The sequence below is a fragment of the Bos indicus genome, chromosome 4 (genome assembly GCF_029378745.1).
Source record: "Bos indicus isolate NIAB-ARS_2022 breed Sahiwal x Tharparkar chromosome 4, NIAB-ARS_B.indTharparkar_mat_pri_1.0, whole genome shotgun sequence".
NCBI lineage: Eukaryota > Metazoa > Chordata > Mammalia > Artiodactyla > Bovidae > Bos > Bos indicus.
The window spans coordinates 31,022,461-31,045,431 of record NC_091763.1 but is presented as its reverse complement, the minus strand read 5'-3'; the positions used below and the strand labels follow the sequence as shown (position 1 = coordinate 31,045,431).

Below are 22,971 nucleotides of genomic sequence, written 5' to 3'. Positions count from 1 at the left end.
CCATTGGTGTATGGTTTTTTCCCTGGGCTTTCCATCCTGTTACATTGGTTTGTATTTCTTTTTCTGTACCAGTAATCATATTGTTTTGATTACTGTAGCTTTGTAGTATAGCCTGAAGTCAGGGATCCTGATTCCCTCAGTTCCGTTTTTCTTAAGATTGCTTTGGCTATTTGGTGTCTTTTGTGTCTCCATAGAAATTTAATTTTTTTTTTTGTTCTGGTTCTATGAAAAATGCCATTGGTAAGTTGATAGGTATTGCACTGAGTCTGTAGATTGCCTTGGGTTGTATAGTCATTTGGAGAGTGTTGATTCTTCTAATCCAAGGACATGGTGTATCTTTCTATCTGTGTTATCTTCGATTTCTTCCATCAGCATCTTATAGCTTTCGAGGTATAGGTTTCTTGCTTCCTTAAGTAAGTTTATTTGTAGGTATTTTATTCTTTTTATGTGATGGTACATGGGGTTGTTTATTCAATTTCTCTTTCTGATCTTTTGTTGTTATTATATAGAAATGTAATAGATTCTATGTATTAATCTTGTATCCTACAGTTTTACTTAATTCATTGATGAGCTCTGGTGTTTTCTGTAGCATTGTTAGGATTTTCTATGTGTAATATCATATCATCTGGAAACAGTGACAATTTTGCTTCTTCATTTCTAATTTGGATTTCTTTTATTTCTTCTCTGATTGCCAAGGCTAGGACTTCCAAAACTATGTTGAATGAAAGTGGTGAGAGTGGACGTTCTTGTTTTGTTTCTGATCTTAGAGGAAATGCTTTCAGCTTTTCAGCATTGAAAATGATGTTAGTTGTAGGATTGTTATATATGGCCTTTATTACGTTGAGGTAGGTTCTTTCTATGCCCCCTTTCTGGAAAGTTTTTATAAACGGGTGTTGTATTTTGTCAAAAGTGTGTTCTACATCTGATTTTTATTCGGCATACATGTGATTTTTATTTTTATACATGTGATTTTTATTCAGCAATTTGTTAATGCAGTATATCGCACCGATTGGTGGATGTTGAAAAACCCTTGCATTCCTGGGGTAAGCCCTACTTGATCATGGTGCATGATCCTTTTAATGTGTTGTTGAATTCAGTTTGCTAGTATTTTGTTGAGGATATTTATATCTATGATCATCAGTGATATTGGCCTGTAATTTTTCTCTTTTTATGGTATCTTTGGTTTTGGTATCAGGGTGATGGAATGAGTTTGGGAGTGTTTCTTCCTCTGCAATTTTTTGGAATAGTTTTAGAAGGATAGGTGTCAACTCTTGTCTAAATGAGTGTTTGATAGAATTTGCCTGTGAAACCATCAGGTTCTACATTTTTTTTGTTGAGTCTTTTAAATCACAGTTTCAATTTCAGTTCTTGTGATAGGTCTGTTCATATTTGTTATTTCTTCCTGGTTCATTTTGGAGAGATGGAACCTTTCTGAGAATTTGTCCATTTCTCTTAGGTTGTCCATTGCATTGGCATATAGTTGCTTGTGTTAGTCTGTTATGAATCTATTTTTGTGATGTCCGTTGTAACATCTCTTTTCATTCTAATTTTATTGATTTTAGCCCTCTCCCTTTTTTCTTTTTTTTTTTTAAATTTTTTAATTTTTTTAAAATTTTATTTTATTTTTAAACTTTACATAATTGTATTAGTTTTGCCAAATATCAAAATGAATCCATCACAGGTATACATGTGCTCCCCATCCTGAACCCTCCTCCCTCCTCCCTCCCCATACCATCCCTCTGGGTCGTCCCAGTGCACTAGCCTCAAGCATCCAGTATCATGCATTGAACCTGGAGATGAGTCTGGCTAAAGGTTTCTCGATATTACATTTTCAGAGAACCAAGTTTTGGTTTCATTGGTCTTTTCTATTGTTTTCTTCATCTCTATTTCATTTATTTCTGCTCTGATCTTTAAGACTTCTTTCTTTCTACTGACTTGGGACTTTGTTAGTTCTTTTTTCTCTGGTTGCTCTAGGGTGTAAGGTTAGGTTGTTTGAGATTTTTCTTGTTTCCTGAGGTGAGATTTCATTGCTATAAACTTCCTTCTTAGAACTGCTTTTGTCGTATCCATGGGTTTTGGATTATGTTTTGTTGCCATTTGTTTCTAGGTGCTTTTTTAAAATTTCCTTTTTGATTTCTTCAGTGATCCATCGATTCTTTCTGCCTCCACGAATGTTTGTGCTTTTGGTTTTTTCTTCTCTTAATTTCTAATCTTGTAGCATTGTGGTTGGAAAAGATGCTTGATGTGATTTAAATTTTCTCAAGTTTGGTAAGACTTGCTTTGTGCCCCACCATGTGATCAATCCTGGAGAATGTTCCAGGTACAACTGAAAACAATGTATATTCTGCTGTTTGGGGATGGAATGCTCTATAAATATCAGTGAAGTCCATCTGGTCTTTTGTGTCATTTAAGGCCTGTGTTTCCCTGTTGGTTTTTCTATGTAGATGATTAGTCCATTGATGAGGACTAACAGTGAGGAGTTAAAAGTCCCTCACTTTTGTTGTGCTACTGTTGAATTCTCCTTTAATGGCTGTTAGTATTTGTTTTGTATATTGAAGTGCTCTTATCTTGCTGCTGCTGCTGCTAAGTCGCTTCAGTCGTGTCTGACTCTGTGTGACCCCGTAGACGGCAGCCCACCAGGCTCCCCTGTCCCTGGGATTCTCCAGGCAAGAACCCTGGAGTGGGGTGCCATTTCCTTCTCCAGTGCTCTTATCCTGGGTACATGTATATTTACAAGTGTTGTATCTTCTTGGATTGATCCATTGACCATATGTAATGTTCTTCCTCGTGTCTTGTAACAATCCATATTTTAAACTCTGTTTTGTCTGATAAGAGTATTGCTACTCCAGCTTTATTTTGATTTCCATATGCATGGAATATCTGTTTCCATCCCCTTTCTTTTAAGTCTGTATGTGTCCCTAGGTCTGAAGTGAGTCTTGTAGACAGCGAATGTACAGTCTTGTGTGTTTGTATCCATTCAACCAGTCTGTGTCTTTTGGTTGGAGCATTTAATCCATTTAATTGAAGGTAAATATCAATATGTATGTTCCTATTGCCCTTTTCTTATTTTTGGTTTGTGTTTGAGCCATTATGCCCTCGGTAGGAGGTGTGACCAATGGTGTGGTGACCAGGCCTGAACTGGCCTCCCCTTTGCTGTGGTTGTCACTGCCCTGTCAGAGGTGGGTCTGCTCCCTAGATGTTGGAGTGGAAATCCCCAGATCTGTTTCTTGTCTGTGTTTCTGATCCTCAGCGTGAGGTAGGCAAGATTGGAGCACATGCACTGGAAGGAAAGCTACTGAGTATCCCTCATCTGGAGCTGTTTACCTGTTGCATGAGCCTTCGATTACACTGTTGTTGGCCCTGCTCTCAGCCCCACCTTAACTATGGGCATGCTTGTAATTGGCCCTGGTGTCTTTCAGACGTTGTTTTCACTAGGCCATGGCACAGATCCACTGAAGTCAGGTTCCTGGATTTGGAGCAGTGATCACAGATCTGGACCCACTGTGGGCTCTGTGAGAGCAGCTCAGACTCTGGTCTGGCTCAACCCCCACGTGTACATGCCCGCAGAGTCTACAGCTGCTAAAGCTAGACCCATCTTGGCTATGGGAGCATTTATTGTCCTTTTAGATGTTCTGTAGGTGCTGAGTTTATGAAGCCAGTTTGCAGGTCACCCAGTTGTGGGGTTATCAATTTGTGATGTACATGGGGATCTTTTTTGTCATTTTAGGTGTCCGAGGTCTCCGCTGGTGTTCAGCTGGTGTTCTGTGAGAACTGCTCCATTTGTAGATGTGTGCTTGATGCCTTGTGTGGAGAGATGGACCCCACGTCCTCCTACTCCCCCACCATCTTGACTCCTGATATGTTTTTTTCCCTCTATATTTTTGCCTTTTCCAAAATGTTACTTAGGTGTATTCAGACAGTGTGTAGTCTTTTCCACTTGGCACAGTAACGAGATTCATTCATGTTGGTGTTGTGTTTATCACTATTTTTTTTTTTTTATTGCTGAGTTAAATCCTGTGGTGTGATTTTTCCACGGTTTGTTTATCCATTCTCTAGTTGACTTGGATTGTTTGTTGGTTTCAGAATAAAACTGCTAACTGCAAGTTTTGTGTGAACATAACTTTGATTTTACTTGGGTGACATCTAGGAGCAGGGTTGGTGGATCATGTGCTGAGTGTATATTTAACTTGATAAGAAACTTCCAAATTGTTTTCCAAAGTGGCTATATGATTTTGCATTTCTACCAACAGTTTATGAAAGTGCCAGTCACTCCACATCCTTGTCAGCTCTTGGTATTGTTAGGTGTTCAAAGCTCTGGTTTTTCCAGTGGTCATGAATGGATGTGAGAGTTGGACCATAAAGAAAACTGAGGGCCCAAGAATTGATGCTTTTGAACTGTGGTGTTGAAGAAGTCTCTTGAGAGTCCCTTGGACTGCAAGGAGATCCAACCAGTCCATCCTAAAGGAAATCAGTCCTGAATATTCATTGGAAGGACTGATGCTGAAGCTGAAGCTCTAATACTTTGGCCAGCTGATGCAAAGAGCTGACTCATTGGAAAAGACCCTGATGCTGGGAAAGATTGAAGGCAGAAGGAGAAGGGAACAGCAGGTTGAGATGGTTGGATGGCATCACTGACTGGATGAACATGAGTTTGAGCCAGCTCCAGGAGTTGATGATGGACAGGAAAGCCTGGCGTGTTGCAGTCCATGGGGTTGCAAAGAGTCAGACATGACTGACTGAACTGAACTGAATTTCTGGTAGGTAGGTAGTTATATCTCACTGTAGTTTTAATTTGCGTTTTTGTAATGACTTGATGTCCAACTGTGAGTGTCTTTTCTTGTGCTTATCTGCCGTCCATTTATCTTTGGTGAAATGTCTGCTCACCTCTTTTGTGTGTTTTTAAATTGAGTTATTTGTTTATATTGTTAAGTTCTTGAGAGTTCTATATATATTCTGGGTATAGGTCCTTTATCAGATGAATGATTTGCAGGTATTTTTTCCTGTTGGCTTTTCGTTCCCTTCAGAGTGTTTACTGAAGAGTAGGCACTCTTAATTTTAATTGTCTAGTTTATACATTTAGAAAATCTGTAAAGAACCCAAGGTCACAAAGATTTTCTCCTTTGTGAAACAATACAAGTGTTACTGTTTTAGGTGTTATATTTAGGTCTGATCCACTTTGAGTTGTGTAAGTAGTGCACAGCGTGTGCATTTCTTATGAACAAACTGATTTAATCATAAGAGATGTAAGGAAATGGCATTGTTTATGGAGAAAATGATATGAAACAGCACCCTTTGTGGAGGGTTGAAGGAATGCTTTTCCTTGTGTAAAGGATCTGCTTACACAGATCCAAGACAGTAGACCCTGCAAATTCTGCTGTCCTTGCTGTCAAAATTACTTTCAGAACAGTTTTTCAGAATAAGGAGACTGTAGTAGCATACACACATTTCTTTTGTACTGCTCCTTAGGGCTTAAAATGAATCTTGTTTCCAGGTGAAATACACACTAGTGTTCCTAGAAAAAGAAACAGTTCCTGACGCTTCATAAAAATCAGCTCTCCAATAAATTGGCTTTAAAGAGAATCTCAGTTTCTTCTCCTTCAAAAACTAATAGATGATAAATATGTTCCTCCTGACTGGGTGCTGTTTTGTTTTGTTTTAATCTAGAAGGAATAAATGTAAATATCTTTGAGATACAGAAAAGTCTTGATTTGGAAATTTTTACCTGATTTGAAAATTTCTTTATTTCTATGAATTTATTGATGCTGCTTATCAGTTACTCGTATTTATTGAGGACCTCTGAGTATGCACAACTCTATTCTTGCTGCTGGAGTTGGGCAGGGTGAGAAAGACAGATGCCAGTGAGATCCAGAGTGTGCCATGAGAATTACCTGCCTGTAGGAAGGAGGTTAAGATTCATACAAGAGTAGCTACTGTGAAATAGGAAAAGTCACATCCCTTAAGACAGGAACAGAAAATGAACTGGACCTTTTATACTAAAAGCATGTTCTGCAGACCAGAGCATGGGAGCTTGTTGGAAACGCAGAATACCAGGCCTCTGGTGTGCTTTTCGTTGTGTTTTTTTAAAATTTTACTGAGGTTTAATTGACCTATAACAGTGTTACTTTTAAAGGGTGCAGGGCAGTGATTCAGTATTTGTAAGACTTTACAACATTCCACTGTGAGTTTATGACGTCTTGTTTATTCCACTGTGTGTGTTTATGACGTCTTGTTTATCCATTCATCTGTTGATGGGCACTTGGATTGCCTCTGCTTTGTAGCTTTGCGAATAGTACTATGAACAAGGGAAGGGTCATTTTTCTCTACAACGTTTTTACATTAATTTTTGGCTGCACTGGGTCCTCGCTGTTGCTCACAGGCTTTCTCCAGTGGTGATGAGCAGGGACTTCTCTCTGATTGTGGTGTGTGGGCTTCTCATTGCAGTGGCTTCTCTTGTTCTGGAGCATTGACTCTAGGGTGTACAGGCTTAGTTGCTCCTCGACATGGGATCTTCCTGGACCAGAGATGGAACCTGTGTTTCCCGCATAGCCCTTCCTGGGACTTCCTTGGTGGTCCAGTGGTTATTTTGAATTTAAAGTTTTTCTTTTAATTTTCTTAACACTTGGGTGTCCAGTACTTCCACTGCCAGGCACTAGTTAGAGAGATTGTCAGTAACATTTGAAATTTTGACTTTTAAGATGTCCTTGGTGTTCCACAAAGCACCATGGGTTCTGCCACGTGCCTTCCCTGAATGAGTTTAGATCCAGCCTGTAAATCTTTGGTCCTTAGAATTGGAAGCTGACATTTTATAACTGAGAGATTTCTCACCAAGACTGAAGATTCCTCAGTTCTCTGGGGAGGTTGAAGGTTGAGCATACTGGAGCCCCACGACTTGGTGGCTTTGCACTGCTGGGGTGCGGGAGTGACCATCCTGCCTGGACTTGAGTCAGCACTGTGCCACGCAGCCTTTCCCTGAGCTGCTGCGGTCATTCCCGCCCGCTTGGTTCCAAAGCCTGTTGAGTTTGAGTTCTTTGGTCCCAGACATGAGCCCCAAGGTGGTTTGCAGGGCAAGTAAGTGAAGTCTGCAGTCGTTTCTGAAGAGGTGCAGTGAATGTGACTACTTTGCATGTAGGTGCTCAGAAATTCTGGGAGAAAGTCCTCTTGGAGAGAAAGGTGACAGCTTGCATCTTTTGACCCCATGCACCTTTCCTAGGAAACACACGTTCCCTGGGGAAATGCCTACAAGACCAGATGCTTGCAAGGATTTATTGATGACCTGCTTTAGGCCAGGCCCATGTCAGGTGCTGAGAACTCCATCCTAGCGTCTTTGTTCCGGTCACAGAATTGAATCTAGGGGCTCCCAGTTGACCTTTGAGGATACACTGTTATCCCAACAAGGACAGAGTGAAAAGATACATACAGTGTATATGAAAGGATAAGGAAAAAAATGGCTGTTTTTAAAAAATTTTGTTGCTTAATCGCTCAGTCATGTTTGACTCTCTGCCACCCCATGGACTATATAGCCCTCCAGGGTCCTCTATCCATAGGAATTCTCCAAGCAGAAATACTGGAGTGGGTTGCAATTCCCTTCTCCAGGGGATCTTTCCAACCCGGGGATGGAACCTAGGTCTCCTGCACTGGCGGGTGGATTCTCTACCATCTGAACCATAAGTACGCAGAATAGCACCTTTTGTTACTCTTTACAGTTGAGACTTCTGAGGCTCAGTAGAGTCACACAACCTATTCCAGGTCACATAGCTGTGAATATAAGTCTTTTCACTTTTGAAGAGAATTTTGATTCCTTTCTGGTTGGCTAGATTGCATTTATCCTAATATTATGCAAGGTCAACCACTGTAAGTATAATGCACTAGTTGGGAATATTTAATGTTTTCAGTTTTTTGCTTTTATATTTTTGGTTTGTTTTGATGTCTCTTTGATTGGCATTGTAATCAGGTGGAACATAAGCTTTGGGGAAAGGTCTGTGTGCTCTGTCCAGGCCACATAATAGCTATTGAATGGATCACTGCTGAGTGGAACGGGGAAGTGACAAGTCCTGGGGCCTACAGTGTCGACCTGTGTAGCTGGTCTCACATTAGAAGCATGTCCCTGAGGATCCTCCTTCGTCAGTTCCTTTGGGTCCCTCGCACGTGATCCTTGCTGCCTTGGTTGCCTCTGTTAGTTTGTTGCACTGAAGACATGTGGATATTTTACAGACTTTTGTTAAATCCCGGGGCTTATGACTGTCTGAAATGCTTCTCTAAATGCCTTTTGAAGTTGGGCAGCAAGAAACGAAGAGCCCTGCATGCCCCAAGAGTGTGTAGCGCTCTGCTCTTTAGAAAGTGCGTTCTTTGCTTCTGGCCCTGATGGGTAATCACAGCCTTGCTCTGGGCACCCCTGGAGCAGACGCAGGAGGAGGAGCAGGGCAGACACAGCTCCCCGCAGTGGCGGCTGTGACGCTGGCCCCAGGGCTAATGCGATTGACCGGGATGCAGTTTGTTTGCATCAGCAGCATCTCCACTCCTTACACGTGCCTCCCGTAAGACATTCCATTGGGTGCTTCTTCTTCATTAACTCTTTATGTCAAAGCAGGCTTCTGGGCCAGCGGGGATTTTTGATTCATAGAATGATAAGTCAAAAAGTGCCACTTAAGGGACTGAACTCAATGGCTGTTACGTAAAGTCTAACGTACTTCCATAAGTATCCTCTGTGTTTCTCTGCTAAGAGTATTTTCTTGGTTGTATTGGTTCTGATGACTAAACAACAGTAAAACATGTCTTTGAAAAGACAAAGGAGCTAAACACTGTTAAATTCACCTTCTTAAAGGAGGAAGAGTTTTAATTTTTCTCCCAAGAACCGTCTCAGATTTAGGCTCTTTTTTTTTTAGGAGCATCTTAGCATACATGTTAACAGTATTTTTCCTATTGTTAGTGGAACTCTAATTCTGTAAGTGTCTGCTTGTCTCTTGAAATGATTTCATTAGATGGTTTGTAATTAACTGTCTCACATCATTAATCTTGTATTCAGAGTTTGGATTTGTGTTCTCTGGAAGCCAAGTGTTAAACTTCCTTTGGTTGAACCATTGGCCATCTAATCATTGTTACACAGGAATCATTAAAATCATGATAAAAGTGAGCAGTTAGGGATTAGTGATCTCTCAGATGAACCTGACTGTTAAACTAATTCAATGCACAGAAAACAAGGATCCAAAGAATTCAGGAAGCTTTCGAATACACATCTCTGTGTATGCTAGTGCAGCTGTTACTGAAAGGGAGGTGTGGGGAAACCCTGAAATCCTTTCAGGGTTCCATGAGGACAAAGGTATTGTCATGATAATATTAAGACACTTTTTGCCCTTGTTTGCCATGTCAGTGTTTGCACTGATGCTGCAAAAGCAAAGGCAGGGAAAACTGCTTGTCCTTAGCATGAATGAAGGCAGTGGCTTCAAACTGTACTAGATAATGGCCATCTCTTTCTTCATCCCCATGCCACCAGTGTTAAAAGAAACTGTGTTTCACGTAAGCGTGTCTCCTTGTAGCAGTAAAAATTAGTTTATTAAACCCCGACCCTGAGGGCGCCTCTCTCACGTAGCACATGATGACACATGGGGCACACGTGAAGTGCCTTTCGTGCCCAAGTACAGCCGTGGGCCGGTTATCTCAGGGAGGAGACCTGGGTCCTAGCAGGACTGTCCCGAGGATAGCACGCGTTCCAAAGAAGTCTTGAGCTGGAATGATTGCTGTTGTCAGTGGTGTTGGGAGCTGTGTTGGTGGGATGTCTGAAACTGTTTAGTGTGTATTGTGGATAGAGCAAGTGGGTAGGTCTATGAGAAGTACCGGGAATTGGGGTTTTCATTGTGGGGAGGGGGATACTACTGAGGGAAATGAGCGAGAATCCTGTCATGCTGGGTATGAATTCAAGATGTCACACTGAACTTAGATGGAACGTATTTATGACACCTTTGCTCTGTCCTACCTTCCCTGATGGCTCATTTGGTAAATAATCTGCGTGCAACACAGGAGACCCGCCTTTGATCTCTGGGTGGGGAAGATTCCCCTGGAGAAGGAAATGGCACCCCACTCCAGTACTCTTGCCTGGAAAATCCCATGGACGGGGGAGCCTGGTGCGCTGCAGTCCATGGGGTCGCTATGAGTCTGACACCACTCAGCGACTTCACTTTCACTTTTCACTCTCATGCATTGGAGAAGGAAATGGCAGCCCACTCCAGCGTTCTTGCCCAGAGAATCCCAGGACGGGGGAGCCTGGTGGGCTGCCGTCTATGGGGTCGCACAGAGTCGGACACGACTGAAGTGACTTAGTAGTAGGAGTAGACTTTAAAGAAGTCCACGAAACTACCTGGGAGGGAGGGAGAGAGGGACAGACCGGAAGAGAGAGAATATTACATTGCAGGAGAATACCACCTAGTATATGAAAGAGGAATAGTATTAATATTTGAAAATCATTTTGTAACCCTTGAAGTGGTAATTGATTCAGATGAAAGGTAACAACTGAAACTGCTCTCAGAGAGAATGGATAGTCAAATGTCTATCCAGAATGTCAAATGTCACCCTAGTTATTAAGTACCAAGGGCTATAAAGATGCTTTTGCTAAAAAGATACCTGGCAGACCCCATTTTAACCTGATGGTCAAATAACATCAGCACTAAAGGCAAAACCAGGTGTCTTGGGTTACCTGCAGAACACAGCACTGCCCACAAAGTAGTCTGGCCCAAAAGAAGCGATCTTGAGTCTGACTGTGCCTCTAGATCTAACCACCAAATTGTAGGAAATCCAAAGGGACCGAAGAGTCTGTTAAATACCATCCTGGGGCTGCAAAAACCAGAAAACCAAACACCTTTAGACTCAGGCAAACTCTACAGTCAGATGAACCAGTTTCTTCAAAGATCAGTTGTGAGAAGACAACACGAAGGAGACATGAGAAAGGACTTGAGATGTACTGACCAACGTATGGACCTTATTTGGATCCTGATACAAATACATTTGGGAGTAGAAAAAAATAAGTTAATAATTCTGGACACAGACTCTATATTTGCTGGTAACACAGGGTGAAATTACAGTATGTTTACAGTTTTAAAATTGGAAGGAGGGCAGTTGGGTCTGGATACAGATGGAACAAGACTAGCTATAGATGAATCATTACTAGGGTATTCCCATGTGTGTTCATGATACTATTCCATATACTTAGGAATATATTTTTATATATTTTATATATATATAGTTTTATATTCCTAAGTATATATTCCATATATTTTTATATATGACAGTTTTATAATTAAAGATACTACTAATTAATAGGAAGGCTGCAGTCCATGGGGTCGCTGAGGGTCGGACACGACTGAGCAACTTCACTTTCACTTTTCACTTTCATGCATTAGAGAAGGAAATGGCAACCCACTCCAGTGTTCTTGCCTGGAGAATCCCAGCGACAGGGGAGCCTGGTGGGCTGACGCCTATGGGGTCGCACAGAGTCGGACACGACTGAAGTGACTTAGCAGCAGCAGCAGCAGCTGGACGTTTTGCACCTCTCAATACAAAAGCATTGAGAAACACATGTCCTCTGTATAGAACTGGCGCCAGTAATATTTAACTTGAATCTATCAGAAAACAATCAGATCAGCTCAGAATGTGTGATTCTACAAGGCAGTTTTCTTGGGTTGTTTAAAAAACGTCAGTGTTACAAAATGCAACAAAAAATAGTGTCATAAGAGGACCATCAAATGCAATGAGTGATCCTTGCTTGAGTGGATCCCTTTTGCCCTTAAAAAGTTATGAAAGACATAACTGAAAATAATAAATTATATTATTGAATAAGTATTATTTTGGGTAAGATTATGGTTATGTGATTCTGTAGGAGAATGTCCTTATTCTTGGGAGATGTGTACTAAAGTATTTTAGGGTGAATTGTATGGTGTCTGCAAATTACTTGAAACGTACGTGGATTCATTTCAGTTAAGTCACTCAGTCGTGTCCGACTATTTGCGACCCCATGAATCGCAGCACACCAGGCCTCCCTGTCCATCACCAACTCCCGGAGTTCACTCAGACTCACATCCATCGAGTCAGTGATACCATCCAGCCATCTCATCCTCTGTCGTCCCCTTCTCCTCCTGCCCCCAATCCCTCCCAGCATCAGAGTCTTTTCCAATGAGTCAACTCTTCGCATGAGGTGGCCAAAGTACTGGACTTTCAGCTTCAGCATCATTCCTTCCAAAGAAATCCCAGGGCTCATCTCCTTCAGAATGGACTGCTTGGATCTCCTTGCAGTCCAAGGGACTCTCGAGTCTTCTCCAACACCACAGTTCAAAAGCATCAATTCTTTGGCGCTCAGCTTTCTTCACAGTCCAACTCTCACATCCATACATGACCACAGGAAAAACCATAGCCTTGACTAGACAGACCTTTGTTGGCAAAGTAATGTCTCTGCTTTTGAATATGCTACCTAGGTTGGTCATAAGTTTCCTTCCAAGGAGTAAGCATCTTTTAATTTCATGGCTGCAGTCACCATCTGCAGTGATTTTAGAGCCCAGAAGAATAAAGTCTGACACTGTTTCCCCATCTATTTGCCATGAAGTGATGGGACTAGATGCCATAATCTTCGTTTTCTGAATGTTGAGCTTGAAGCCAACTTTTTCACTCTCCACTTTCACTTTCATCAAGAGGCTTTTGAGTTCCTCTTCACTTTCTGCCATAAGGGTGGTGTTATCTGCATATGTGGATTAGGTTGCCTCATATTAAATCACTGTTTTCCTAGGTTGGAAACATACAAATATCAGCAGATGCCTAAGGTTCAATCTAATATTTGTTGAGAGAAAGAGAAAAAAAGCAACTGGGGGTTCCAGGTGAAGCACATACAAATGTTTGTGCTATTCTTTGACCTTTCTCTGTGTTTGAACTTTTTCAACATAGTTGGGAACAAATAGGTAGTCAACATATAAAAATGAACTCTCAGCAAATACATGTTTGTTAGATTAAGTGTGCTAACAACATTCTCTCTGGGAATAATTGCCTGTAATAGTGTTTAATAGAATTAATTCTAAACTACTTAAATTGATTCAGAATATAGAAAAGAAATCTTTATTTCATTATATGAGCTTTCATATGACAAAGAAAAGAAAAAATAACTATAGGTGGAAACTAAGAAAAGAGGAGCTTAGTGATAAGGAATATAATTTTTTTACATGGATGACATTTAAAGACAAATCCACTGTAGGGAAGAATGTTCTTATTTTTTGTCTAGAGAAAAATGCCTTTTATCTAAATATGTATGGCCTTGACATTCCTTGTAAGATAGGATATAGCTCTAGAATTTGAAGAGAAAAACTCTTCTTTTCTACCCCTTCCCTGGTTGCCATGAGGTGTCAGTTGAGGCACATTTTGCTCATGGTTATTGGGGTCTTATGAGCAGCCATGGCAGATGGATGAAGTCATGGGATGGTAATTCCTGCTCCTTGAGAAAATTTCCCTAAGTGAATATAACAGTCCCTGATTTTGTTCTCCTTTTTTTCCCAATTCAAAACAGATCCCTAAGGAAGTGGCTGACATCTTTAACGCCCCTAGTGATGACGAAGAGTTCGTTGGTTTCCGAGATGATGTTCCCATGGAAACCCTCTCATCCGAGGAGAGCTGTGATAGTTTTGACTCGCTGGAGTCAGGGAAGCAGGTATGGGTGGGTCCTTCCAAGGCATGCATTTGTCTGGAAGCCTGGATCTTGGTTTGGATAATGTTTTATATGAACATGGTCTTAAATTGGTGGTATCAGTTAATTGTTGAGCATCTTATTTTATCGTTCGTGCCTTCGCGTTTTAAGAATCTGGTGAGGGTGTCTCGCTCAATTTTGCTGTTTGAATCCTTTCTATGTACAAGATTCTTTTTCCCCAGTGAAGGCCTCACACGATCAGATCCGCTCTCTTCGCCCCTTTGGGACCGCAGCCCGTGGTGAGGCTGTACTGGGAGTGCTCCCACCCAGCTGGTGGGGGCAGGCGGGTCCCGTGGGAGTGTGTGCTGACCGTGCGCCTGGTGCCCCTGCCGTGGGGCTCCATCTGCACCTCACTCATGGAATTGCTGGCAAAAGCATGATTTTTCGTTAATTCCTTTGATCTGTGGTTGACACGGATTACAGTTCTCAGAGAGGTAGATTCCTGAAGGTTTGTGTTGTGACTTAGTAAGAGTGTGGCCGGAGTATGCAGCTTTGTTCTGAGTTCAAAACGGCACTCAGAATTCCTCATTCTCCCTGGACCACAGCCTCTTCTCACAGGCAGTGAGTTAAACCCCCCCAGCTTCTACTGGGCGAAAGCAGAGGGAGGCAGTTAATTATATAAGTGAAGCGCCGTGTCGTGGCCGTTTGTGGGGCCCTCAGCTTACTTGATGCCTCTGCAGCGTGTGGCCCCCTCAGCGCCTGCTTCCACTGCCCTGGATCTCTCTCTCCTACACCTTCTCTTCTTGGTGGGCCTCCCTTCCACTTCCTGTCCCCACATGTGGCTGTTCTCCACAGTTTCGTCTTCAGACCTTCCACTTTGGCCTGGTCTCAGCCGTTGCCTCCTGTTGTTCATGGTGTAGCTTTTCTCTCCAGCCCCAGATATACTTCTGATAGCCGCTAGGATCCATCTTCATTGTTCAAGGGAAATAGGAAACTTACCATTTCCTGCTGCGCTGGTTGTCTGTCTTTGGAGCTCTTGACCCCTCCCGCTGCTCGCTCATCTCGTCAGGGTGTTGAACGTCTTCCGCGTTCCTCACCTCATCCCTTCCCTGCTCTGTTCTCTTCAGCCGTCCTGGTCCTCCTGGTCCTTCAGCTGAGCTCCGGTCACCATGCTCCCTCATTCAGAACTCACCAGTCCCTCCGTTTGAGTGTGCTCGGGCAGTGAGGGCGGCCTGTTGGGTCCACCCCCGCCCCCCGAGCAGTGGGGGACACGTGGACGGTGTGAGCATGAGGGTGGTGGGCAGCGGGCATCAAGAAACAGAGCGGCTGCTCCTGCTTCCGTCATGCCTGCCCCAGGGCCCCCCTGCCCCCAAGCCCACCCTCTCCTCGCGCCTTCTGTGGCCCAGGACGACACGCTTTTCATGTCGAGTACACTAAATTCATGTGCCTCCCTGGGAACGTGCAGGTACTGTTCCAGTTTTACAGATGATGAAGCTAAAGTGTGGGGAGGTGAGAATGGACAAGTCCCCACATCTGGGAAGTGACTGGGCTGCGATGTCTCCTGTCTCAGAGCCCCACTTCTCAGCCCCGAGGCTTCCCCATCTCTCACCCTCAGGCTCAGCTGCAGTAGCTGCCCCTCCGCACGCACCCTCCTACCCCCATGCATTCCCCGGGCTCCTCATCCTGCCTCTGCACTCCCAGCGCTTTTCTAGCCTCGACCCCAGTTCAGATCCAGGTCAGACGCTGCTGTGAAGCGTCTGTGAAGTCTCAGTGGATTTTCTTACTTTCTCTGCACCATGGTGCTGTGTCTCCCTTACAACGCTGATCCTCGCCATGGTGACCTGGGGACTTGTCTAGCTCCCTTCCCAAGTGGTAAGCTCCTTGATGGAAGAGGCTCGCATTTGAACCGTCTTTCCAGCTTCGCTAGATCAGATCCTTCCTCTGGTTTCCTGCGCGCAGCACCCATGCACGAAGGATCCTGGTCTCCATGCTCCATGTCTGACCGGCTCAGCTGCCATCACTTTCCAGTCTGTTTCTTCATGTTCTGTGAGCTTCAGAAGAGGAAAACATCACCGTTCTGTTAGTTCCTCTTCTGATCTGTCGTTTGCTTCGTTTTTATCATGGTAGATATAGGTCAGCCAGGCCCATAACATATTGCCTGGTACTGATTTTAAAAGATAACAGCCAGTTTTCGGAGAGCAGAGAGCTGTGTAAAGGTTGAAACCAGCAACGCAGGAGGCTGTGTGGAGTGGTTGTTTGCTTCGTACAGACCCTTGCTGAAGACAGGTTTCACACCCTGTGAAAGCAGGAGCCTTGGTTTAGGACTGCGGCCGAGCTGGTTTTCTCCATCAGAACTGGCCACCAGAGTCCTGACCTCGCCCTGGCTGACCGCTGCCTGTGAGACTAGTTCACAGCACTGGAGGAGCCAGAGGACTGTGGGTGGGAACTGCTGTCCCCAGGCGTGACCCGCTTGGGCCCAGCAGGGATGTTTGGGAGGCAGTGAATATGCACAGGGCCCCATAGCCCTCGGGAGCCTGTGCAGCAGCCCGGGGCTCTTGGGCCAGGTGTTTCCTGCCCTCGGAGGTGGTGGGTTTCCTTGGGAGCCCACCACAAGCACCGTTCTTCCTTCATGATAAACCCTGGCCTGTGCTTCCCTGCCCCCACCGCATAGGCTCCCGATGCCATTCTGTCCCCCAGAGAGAAGCCCCGTGAGCTTGCACACAGTCCGTGCAGTGAGTTCTGATGCTGGTCTCCCCGAAACACAATTTGAATTTCACTTTAAAGAAACTTCTCTTTTGTGGTGATTTTTTTTTTTTTAAGCAGCTGCACCACAGCTATCAACAAAGGAACAAAATAATTTAGCTCAGCACACTCACTCCAATTACCCATAATAATTCATAGGAGACATTTTTAAGCTTAAAAAAACATGCTGGATATAGGCATTTCTTTCTCTGTCCCCCTGGAAGTTTTTTCCACTCATCTATTATATCTATTTTTCTCCAGAGATTATCTGAGCTCAGATAAGTATGTAATTAAAGTCAGGGAGAAGGCGGCGGAGAGTGATGTGACGAGGGGTCACTGCTATATTGGGTGTGGGAGGGAGCGACGCCAGTGGCAGCTGGGGACACGGGCTCCAGGCTTGGCTGCCGGCTTGGAGGAGGCTGGTTTGTGGGTCCCCGTTCTGTCCCGAGATTCATTCTTTCCCCCTCCTTTCTTTCAAGTTTGCGACTTACTTCTGTGAGTTCAAAAGATAGAAAAAGTTAAATGTCCTTTCTGAGCCATCTTCCCTGGGGCTCACTTGCTGCCTGGGGGTGGCGGCGCCTCTCAGCTCCCACGAGAGAGACAGGGCCTTCTGGGGGTGGGAGGGCTGGCGCTCTTCCGTCAGTCCCCTGTGGTGGTGGGTGATGGAGCCACTGTGCCTGCTCAGCGGTGGGCGGGGAGGGGTGTGGAAGCCTGTCCCTGCAGGGAAGCCTGCTCTGTGTGAAGGGCCGTCTCCCCTCGGAGGAGCCGAAGGGTCCTGTTAGACAGGAAAGCCAGCGTGTGGGGAAGCTGGGTTTTCTCCTGTCATCTCCTCTAGTACATTTCCCGTTCTGTGTGAAAGTGGACGTTTCTGATGGCCCGTGCTGGAGGGAAAAACTGAATTCCATCCATCCTTACTGGTCACCCAGCTGACACGGGCTGTGGCCATTCTGATTTTTGGAAATTGTTCAATTGGTGGGTCTAAATTTTGTGTGTGTCTGTGTGTTTATTGTGTTAAAATATACATAAAATTTACCATTTTTAAGTGCAGGCGAGTCCCCAGTGTCCTGCCTGCAAGACCCTTGAGCGGCCCTGAGCACCTTCACAGTGTCTCGTGGCCTCCGCCATGGTCTGTTTCCAGAATGTTTTCATCATCTCAGACAGAAACTCTGTACCCATTAAACAGTCACTCCCATTGCCCCCGGCCTCTGTTTTTCCTTTTTTCCATGACACGTATGTGTGTTTTCAATTTAGCAGGATGTGCGTTTCCATTCCAAATACTTCACAGAAGAGCTCAGAAGAATTTTTATAGAGGACACTGACTCAGAGATGGAAGATTTTGAAGGATTTACGCAGACTGATCTCAATGTTAATAGTAACCCAGAGGTAATGGGAATAATTATCCACGTGAGGGAGTGTGGGTTGTAGTATTTTTAGTCCTGTTTCTGAATTGTACTGTTACTTGTAAGAAGTCTCTTCACACATGAAAAGGTTTTACTTTTTCTTACATGTTCATCTTCTAAGCCAGTTAGCAAAATGTAAAAATTGGCTATTCCAGGGTGAATTCCTGGTCCAGCGATCCATTCTGCTCTTAGGGGAAATCTAGTTATCTTTCCCAGGTACTTTCGGAGTTTGGGGGTGTGTGTCTCAGGCGTCCCTTACTGTCCTTATCGGAGAATTTAGTTCAGATGTTTTGCACCTCTTCTCTCTGAAAAGAGGAGGGTCTGTCCGAGAGTAGCAAGTTCCTGAAAGTCATTTCTTGTTGTGCAGTAAGTAATGTTCTTGGGTTTGGAGTTCCTTTGGCAGAAATTTAGCTGTGGTACAAACATGAGGGTTCTCTCTGTGCATCCTTGATTTGGATCACGCTTTGGTTTTTACTGATACTGATACCCTGGGCCTGCCTGCTTCCGAAGGGAACCCCTCAGCACTTTGCCATCAAGAGACTTGATGGCTGATCTCTTCCTCTTATTCCCTATGTTCAGGCCAGTTTGCTGCCAACCAGCATTTGAATGTCAGGGTAATTTTGAAGAACGGCCTTTGGATTTTTAAGGCATAAGTGTTTTCTCCTAACTGAAAAGTAGCAGCATACATTTAGCTCAGAAAATCAACACACCACTTCCTTCTGTGGTATCAAGGTCAAGGAGAGGGAGTTTAGGCTTGTCATGTTAAGGAGTCCCCAGGGAAGCACTCCCACGTGGAACCTGTGCTGCGGGTCAAATATGCTGTGATCAGAAGGGTGGTTTTGGCCTTTGTCTTTTCCCAGGGGGGCCCTTAGCCCGAAAGCCCTGATGGTGGTTTTGCTGTGAATAGCAACACAGAGTGGTGCCAGCCTGTGGGCCCCAGCCCCCTGCCCCGAGGCTTTCTTTACAGAGGTTATGTGTGTGCTGGCCAGCAAGCCTGCAGTTCCTTGCCAGCAAGACACCGCGGTCCTTCCAAATTTAAACACATCACTAAGAGTAGATGATTACCTTCGGGTCTTCAGCTAAGTAATGTCGGGGTGTTCAAAAAAGTTGTTTCCAGCATGGGAATGCGAATTAGCCCCAAAGTCCATTTTTTGTCTCTCCCCTCTCCAGAATCTATCCATCTGGGGAGTGAATTGTGATAGTTTATGTTGACTCTGATGTAACTCACAGCTCAGGGCAGGTCCACCTGCATATTTTAAAATTCAGTGAGAAAACAAGCATTGTTGCCTCCCTGCCCAGCCCCCTTCCCGCCCTGGTAAGGAGTGGTGAGACCACCTTTTGAGGGTATGACTCTGTGTTGGTGTCTAGGGGTCCGCTGGCCACACGCGACCCCTCCACAGCTATGGCATCAGCCCTCAGGCCAGAGTCCCGGCTGGTGTTCAGTGCGCGCTTTCCCTGCTTCCGTTCTTTGTAGTAACCTGCTCCATATCCTTGGTAGAGACGTGGAGGTGGGTTAAGTGACGATTACGATAAATGAATAAAGCCAGTTGGGGAGACACTTCTGTGAAGTCACCCAACAGTGTCTTCGCCCAGCTCACCATTCTCAATTCCACAGCTACTAGCGTGGGACCTGCAGGATGTGAAACAGATCAGTGTAACCTTACGTCTGCCTGGTTTGTTGTGCGTTGATACAACCCCATGGTTTGGATGTCATCTCTTTTTGCCGCCTCCTGTGGCCTTATTTTTTGAGTCCAGCTGGAATGTGGAGTGGGGTTGGACACTGAGGAGCAAGCAGAGTCGTGTACTGAATCCCGGGCCTCCTCCTGGTGCTGTTCTCAAGTTCTCCTCACAACAGGAACCCCTGACAGAGGTTCCCCAAGCTACACTGTCCAGCCCGTGGTCAAGGAAAGATGCTCAGGCCATGACCTGGGTCTTAATATCGAAACCCATCTGCTGTTGTTGAGTCTTTTGCGTCTGAGATGTCACCTTGCTTTCCATTCTTACTGTGTTTTCCCGTGTAAAACCCAAGTTATGATTTCATACTGGAGACCTACACTGAGGGAAATTGAAATTGGGACTGTGAGTTTCTTAAGCTGACTGGGCGGGTGCCTGCAGCTGCGGCCCTGCAGAGCTGTCTGCCCGATTGCACCCCCTGGCCCTGCAGGTTACAGAAAGGAGACGGGCTGCCCTAGAAAGAGGACCCAGCGTGTCCTGGGGACAAGGTTCCCCCACTGCCCCCGATGGTGGATTATCCGCCTGCTCCTTGGTCACTTCACTAAAATGAAGTCGTTATCCTCTGTTTCTCTTTTTCATGAATCCTCTCGCAGCATTTAGGGCAGGATGATATTTTGTTTTTCACTTAGCACTCTTATTCTGTCTGAACACACCTCTTAGGTCATGCACACCCTGTTCTTTGACTGTTCCCACATTGCTGGGCTCCCAGATGTGCCCACTTGGTGGGTCAGCGTTTTGCTTCCAGCCTGATGCTCTGAAGAGAACACAGCCAGTGTGTGTGTCTGGGCCACAGTGTGAAGTCTTCAGCCTGCTATTTGATTTTGTCCCTCAACAAACTACTTACGCGTTTAACTGAAGAATTCAGCGGGAGTGACCAATAGGAAGGGGGAGCACTCAAGTAGAGAAGGAAATGGTGACCCACTCCAGTACTCTTGCCTGGAGAATCCCAGGGACAGAGGAGCCTGGTGGGCTGCCATCTATGGGATTGCAGGGAATCGGACACGACTGAAGTGACTTAGCAGCAGCAGCAGCAGCACTCAAATATTCACTGTTTTCCTAAAATAGAGTGGTTTTAAGTGTGTCTTTGCGAAGGTTTGCCATAGACACTTTGTTCTTTCTCTCATTTTCATTAGCTTGTGGAGTCAGATTTGAGTGACGACAGTAAAGAATCTTTCGTGAGTGGGGAAGAAGATGATGATGAAGAAAAGGCTACAGCTCGAAGAAGCAGGCCTAGAAGAAGCAGTATTGGTCTTCGAGTAGCCTTTCAGTTCCCCACCAAGAAACTGGCAAAAAAAGCTGATAAGAACGGTTCTGCAGAGCCCCTGTTTCCTGGGTCACGTTTACAGGACAATAAAAAAATGATTCTTGGAAGGAAGACCAGCTGCAGGCAGGAGAAGGAAAGTGAGGACTCTGCCTCTGAGTCTGAGGACGACTCCCGGGATGAGGGCCAGGAGAGCTCGGATGCTCTGCTGAAGAGGACCATGAACATCAAGGAGAACAAAGCCATGGTGAGTCTGTGCGTCCTGGCCGCCGCCGCCGGGCTCCCGGAGCTGCGCCCCTCCACAGCTGCTGCAGCTTCTGTCAGGAAGCCTACTCTGGGTTTTGCGGGTTCTTCCTCTTTTCCTGGACTTGCATCGGTCATTGCCTGACTAGCTCTGGGTTGGGAAGAGACTCCCAGGACCTTCCACGGTGCCCTGGACTCACACTAGTTACTGTTGATCAGATTATGTTGCAAATGTACAGTGGTTTAGAGACAAAAAAGCCTGTCCCAGCAAAAGGGAGCAACATGTAAATAGGGTGTCGTGAAGCCCTCGGAACAGTTACTTGTGCAGGGCAGGCAGGCAGCTTTCAGCCTAGCTGTTGCACTTCGGAGATATCAGGGGAGGAACGAAAGGGGTCTAGGCATTAAAACACCCAAGGAGTTCTGAATCACTTTATAATCCATGGAACAAAGTGAAATCTTTATGTGTATTCAGTTTTTCTATATATGGTCAGTAACTAGTTTGCTTCATAATTTTTATATATACAGAATTTAAAAAATAATTCTATCAAACACTTTTAGTATTTTGGTATACTTTTTATTTTCTTTTAAAAAAGCATAATATAATGATGCTGTATGTGCAGTCTTAGAATATGTCTAATAAGTTACTTAAGGAAATACAAATTTTAATATAAATTTTACTTTTGGGTAAAGTTTATCTAGAGGCATAGTAGTCTTTAGCTAAGGAAAAGTTTTAGGATTGTATTTCTCCGCATCTCCGCATGAGAACTGTGTTCTTCATGATTTTGTTAGTGACACCCATACATCTATTTGATTGGCACTTAATGCTTGTTGTTTTGGTATTTTTAGGAATATTTTCATAAATTTTCATTGATGAGAAATTAACCAGCCTGAAGAATCAGTGTTTGGAGCTCTCAGTAACTGTCAGAATGGTCTAATTGGGCATTTTCTGTTTTGAACATGATGACACTTGATTTGGGTGGGCAGAGTGGTAGGTTCCACAGTCATACTGTGAATTAGTGGCGCAGTCCTGAGTCTAACCCTGTGCTCCAGGCCTTGATCCTTCCAGGACAGTTTTCATTGTGTCTGGTCCTTATACACAGGGAACAGACATAGATTTTATTCCTCTGATAATTGCGGCATCTCACCTGGGAGATAAGAATCATTACATGTGAGGTTAAAAATATAACGACTCGTCAGATCTTACGTAAACTACTCAGGTTTTTCATGGCTACAAACTCCAAAGACTTGTGATAACCTGTTAGCTGAAGTAGACTTAGTAATATTTATGCAGGACTCTATTTTTTCTGAATTCAGCTTGCTCAGTTATTGGCGGAATTGAACTCGATGCCTGATTTCTTCCCGGTCCGAACCCCGAACTCAGCTTCTGTAAGTGGAACTCCTTGTATGTATACTGTCTCCAGTATTTACACACACACACACACACTCTCACACACTCACTCCATGGCCAGACGGCCTTCATTCTGGCAAGCAGACAGTTGCATGCCTGTGTCTGTGCTCTCCTTGCAGAAGAAGAAGACCACGAGGCGGGCCTTCTCAGAGGGACAGGTCACGCGGAGGACCAACCCGGCCCGGAGCGCGCGGCCCCCTGAGAAGTTCGCCCTGGAAAACTTCACTGTGTCAGCCGCCAAGTTCGCAGAAGAGTTTTACAGTTTCAGAAGAAGGAAGACAGTGAGTGGGGTATTTTATGACTATAACGAACCAATGCTGCTTTGTCTAAGCCAGTGGTCCTCATGCGGGAGCGTTCATCATGGTCTTCTGGGGCTTGGTGAGGGCGCCAAGGGGCTGACCCGGGAGGTCTGCAGGAGCTGAGACGGCCAAGCTCCCTGATGCCCTGGGTGCTCCTGTGGCCACACCTGGGTAAGGACCCCTGGGTTTGAGCTTGTACTTGGTCTAAGCTCTAAGCCATTAGGGCTGTCCTG

The 22,971-nt window shown here is 44.7% G+C and overlaps 1 protein-coding gene across 4 annotated transcripts in view; it reads left to right on the top strand.

Moving 5' to 3' along the window:
• CDCA7L (cell division cycle associated 7 like) overlaps window positions 1–22,971 on the top strand; it is a 211,159-nt gene that overhangs the window by 183,872 nt on the left and 4,316 nt on the right. For 2 of the 4 annotated variants that reach the window (XM_070787587.1, XM_019958530.2), the window contains exons 2-6: window positions 13,535–13,675; window positions 17,645–17,776; window positions 20,661–21,035; window positions 22,346–22,417; window positions 22,559–22,720. In XM_070787587.1, coding sequence (XP_070643688.1) covers window positions 13,613–13,675; window positions 17,645–17,776; window positions 20,661–21,035; window positions 22,346–22,417; window positions 22,559–22,720 — 804 coding nt within the window. In that variant the 5' untranslated portion in view covers window positions 13,535–13,612. Of the gene's footprint in view, window positions 1–13,534; window positions 13,676–17,644; window positions 17,777–20,660; window positions 21,036–22,345; window positions 22,418–22,558; window positions 22,721–22,971 lie in introns of those variants that run through there. The other 2 variants (XM_019958531.2, XM_070787586.1) reach the window with 2 other exon arrangements.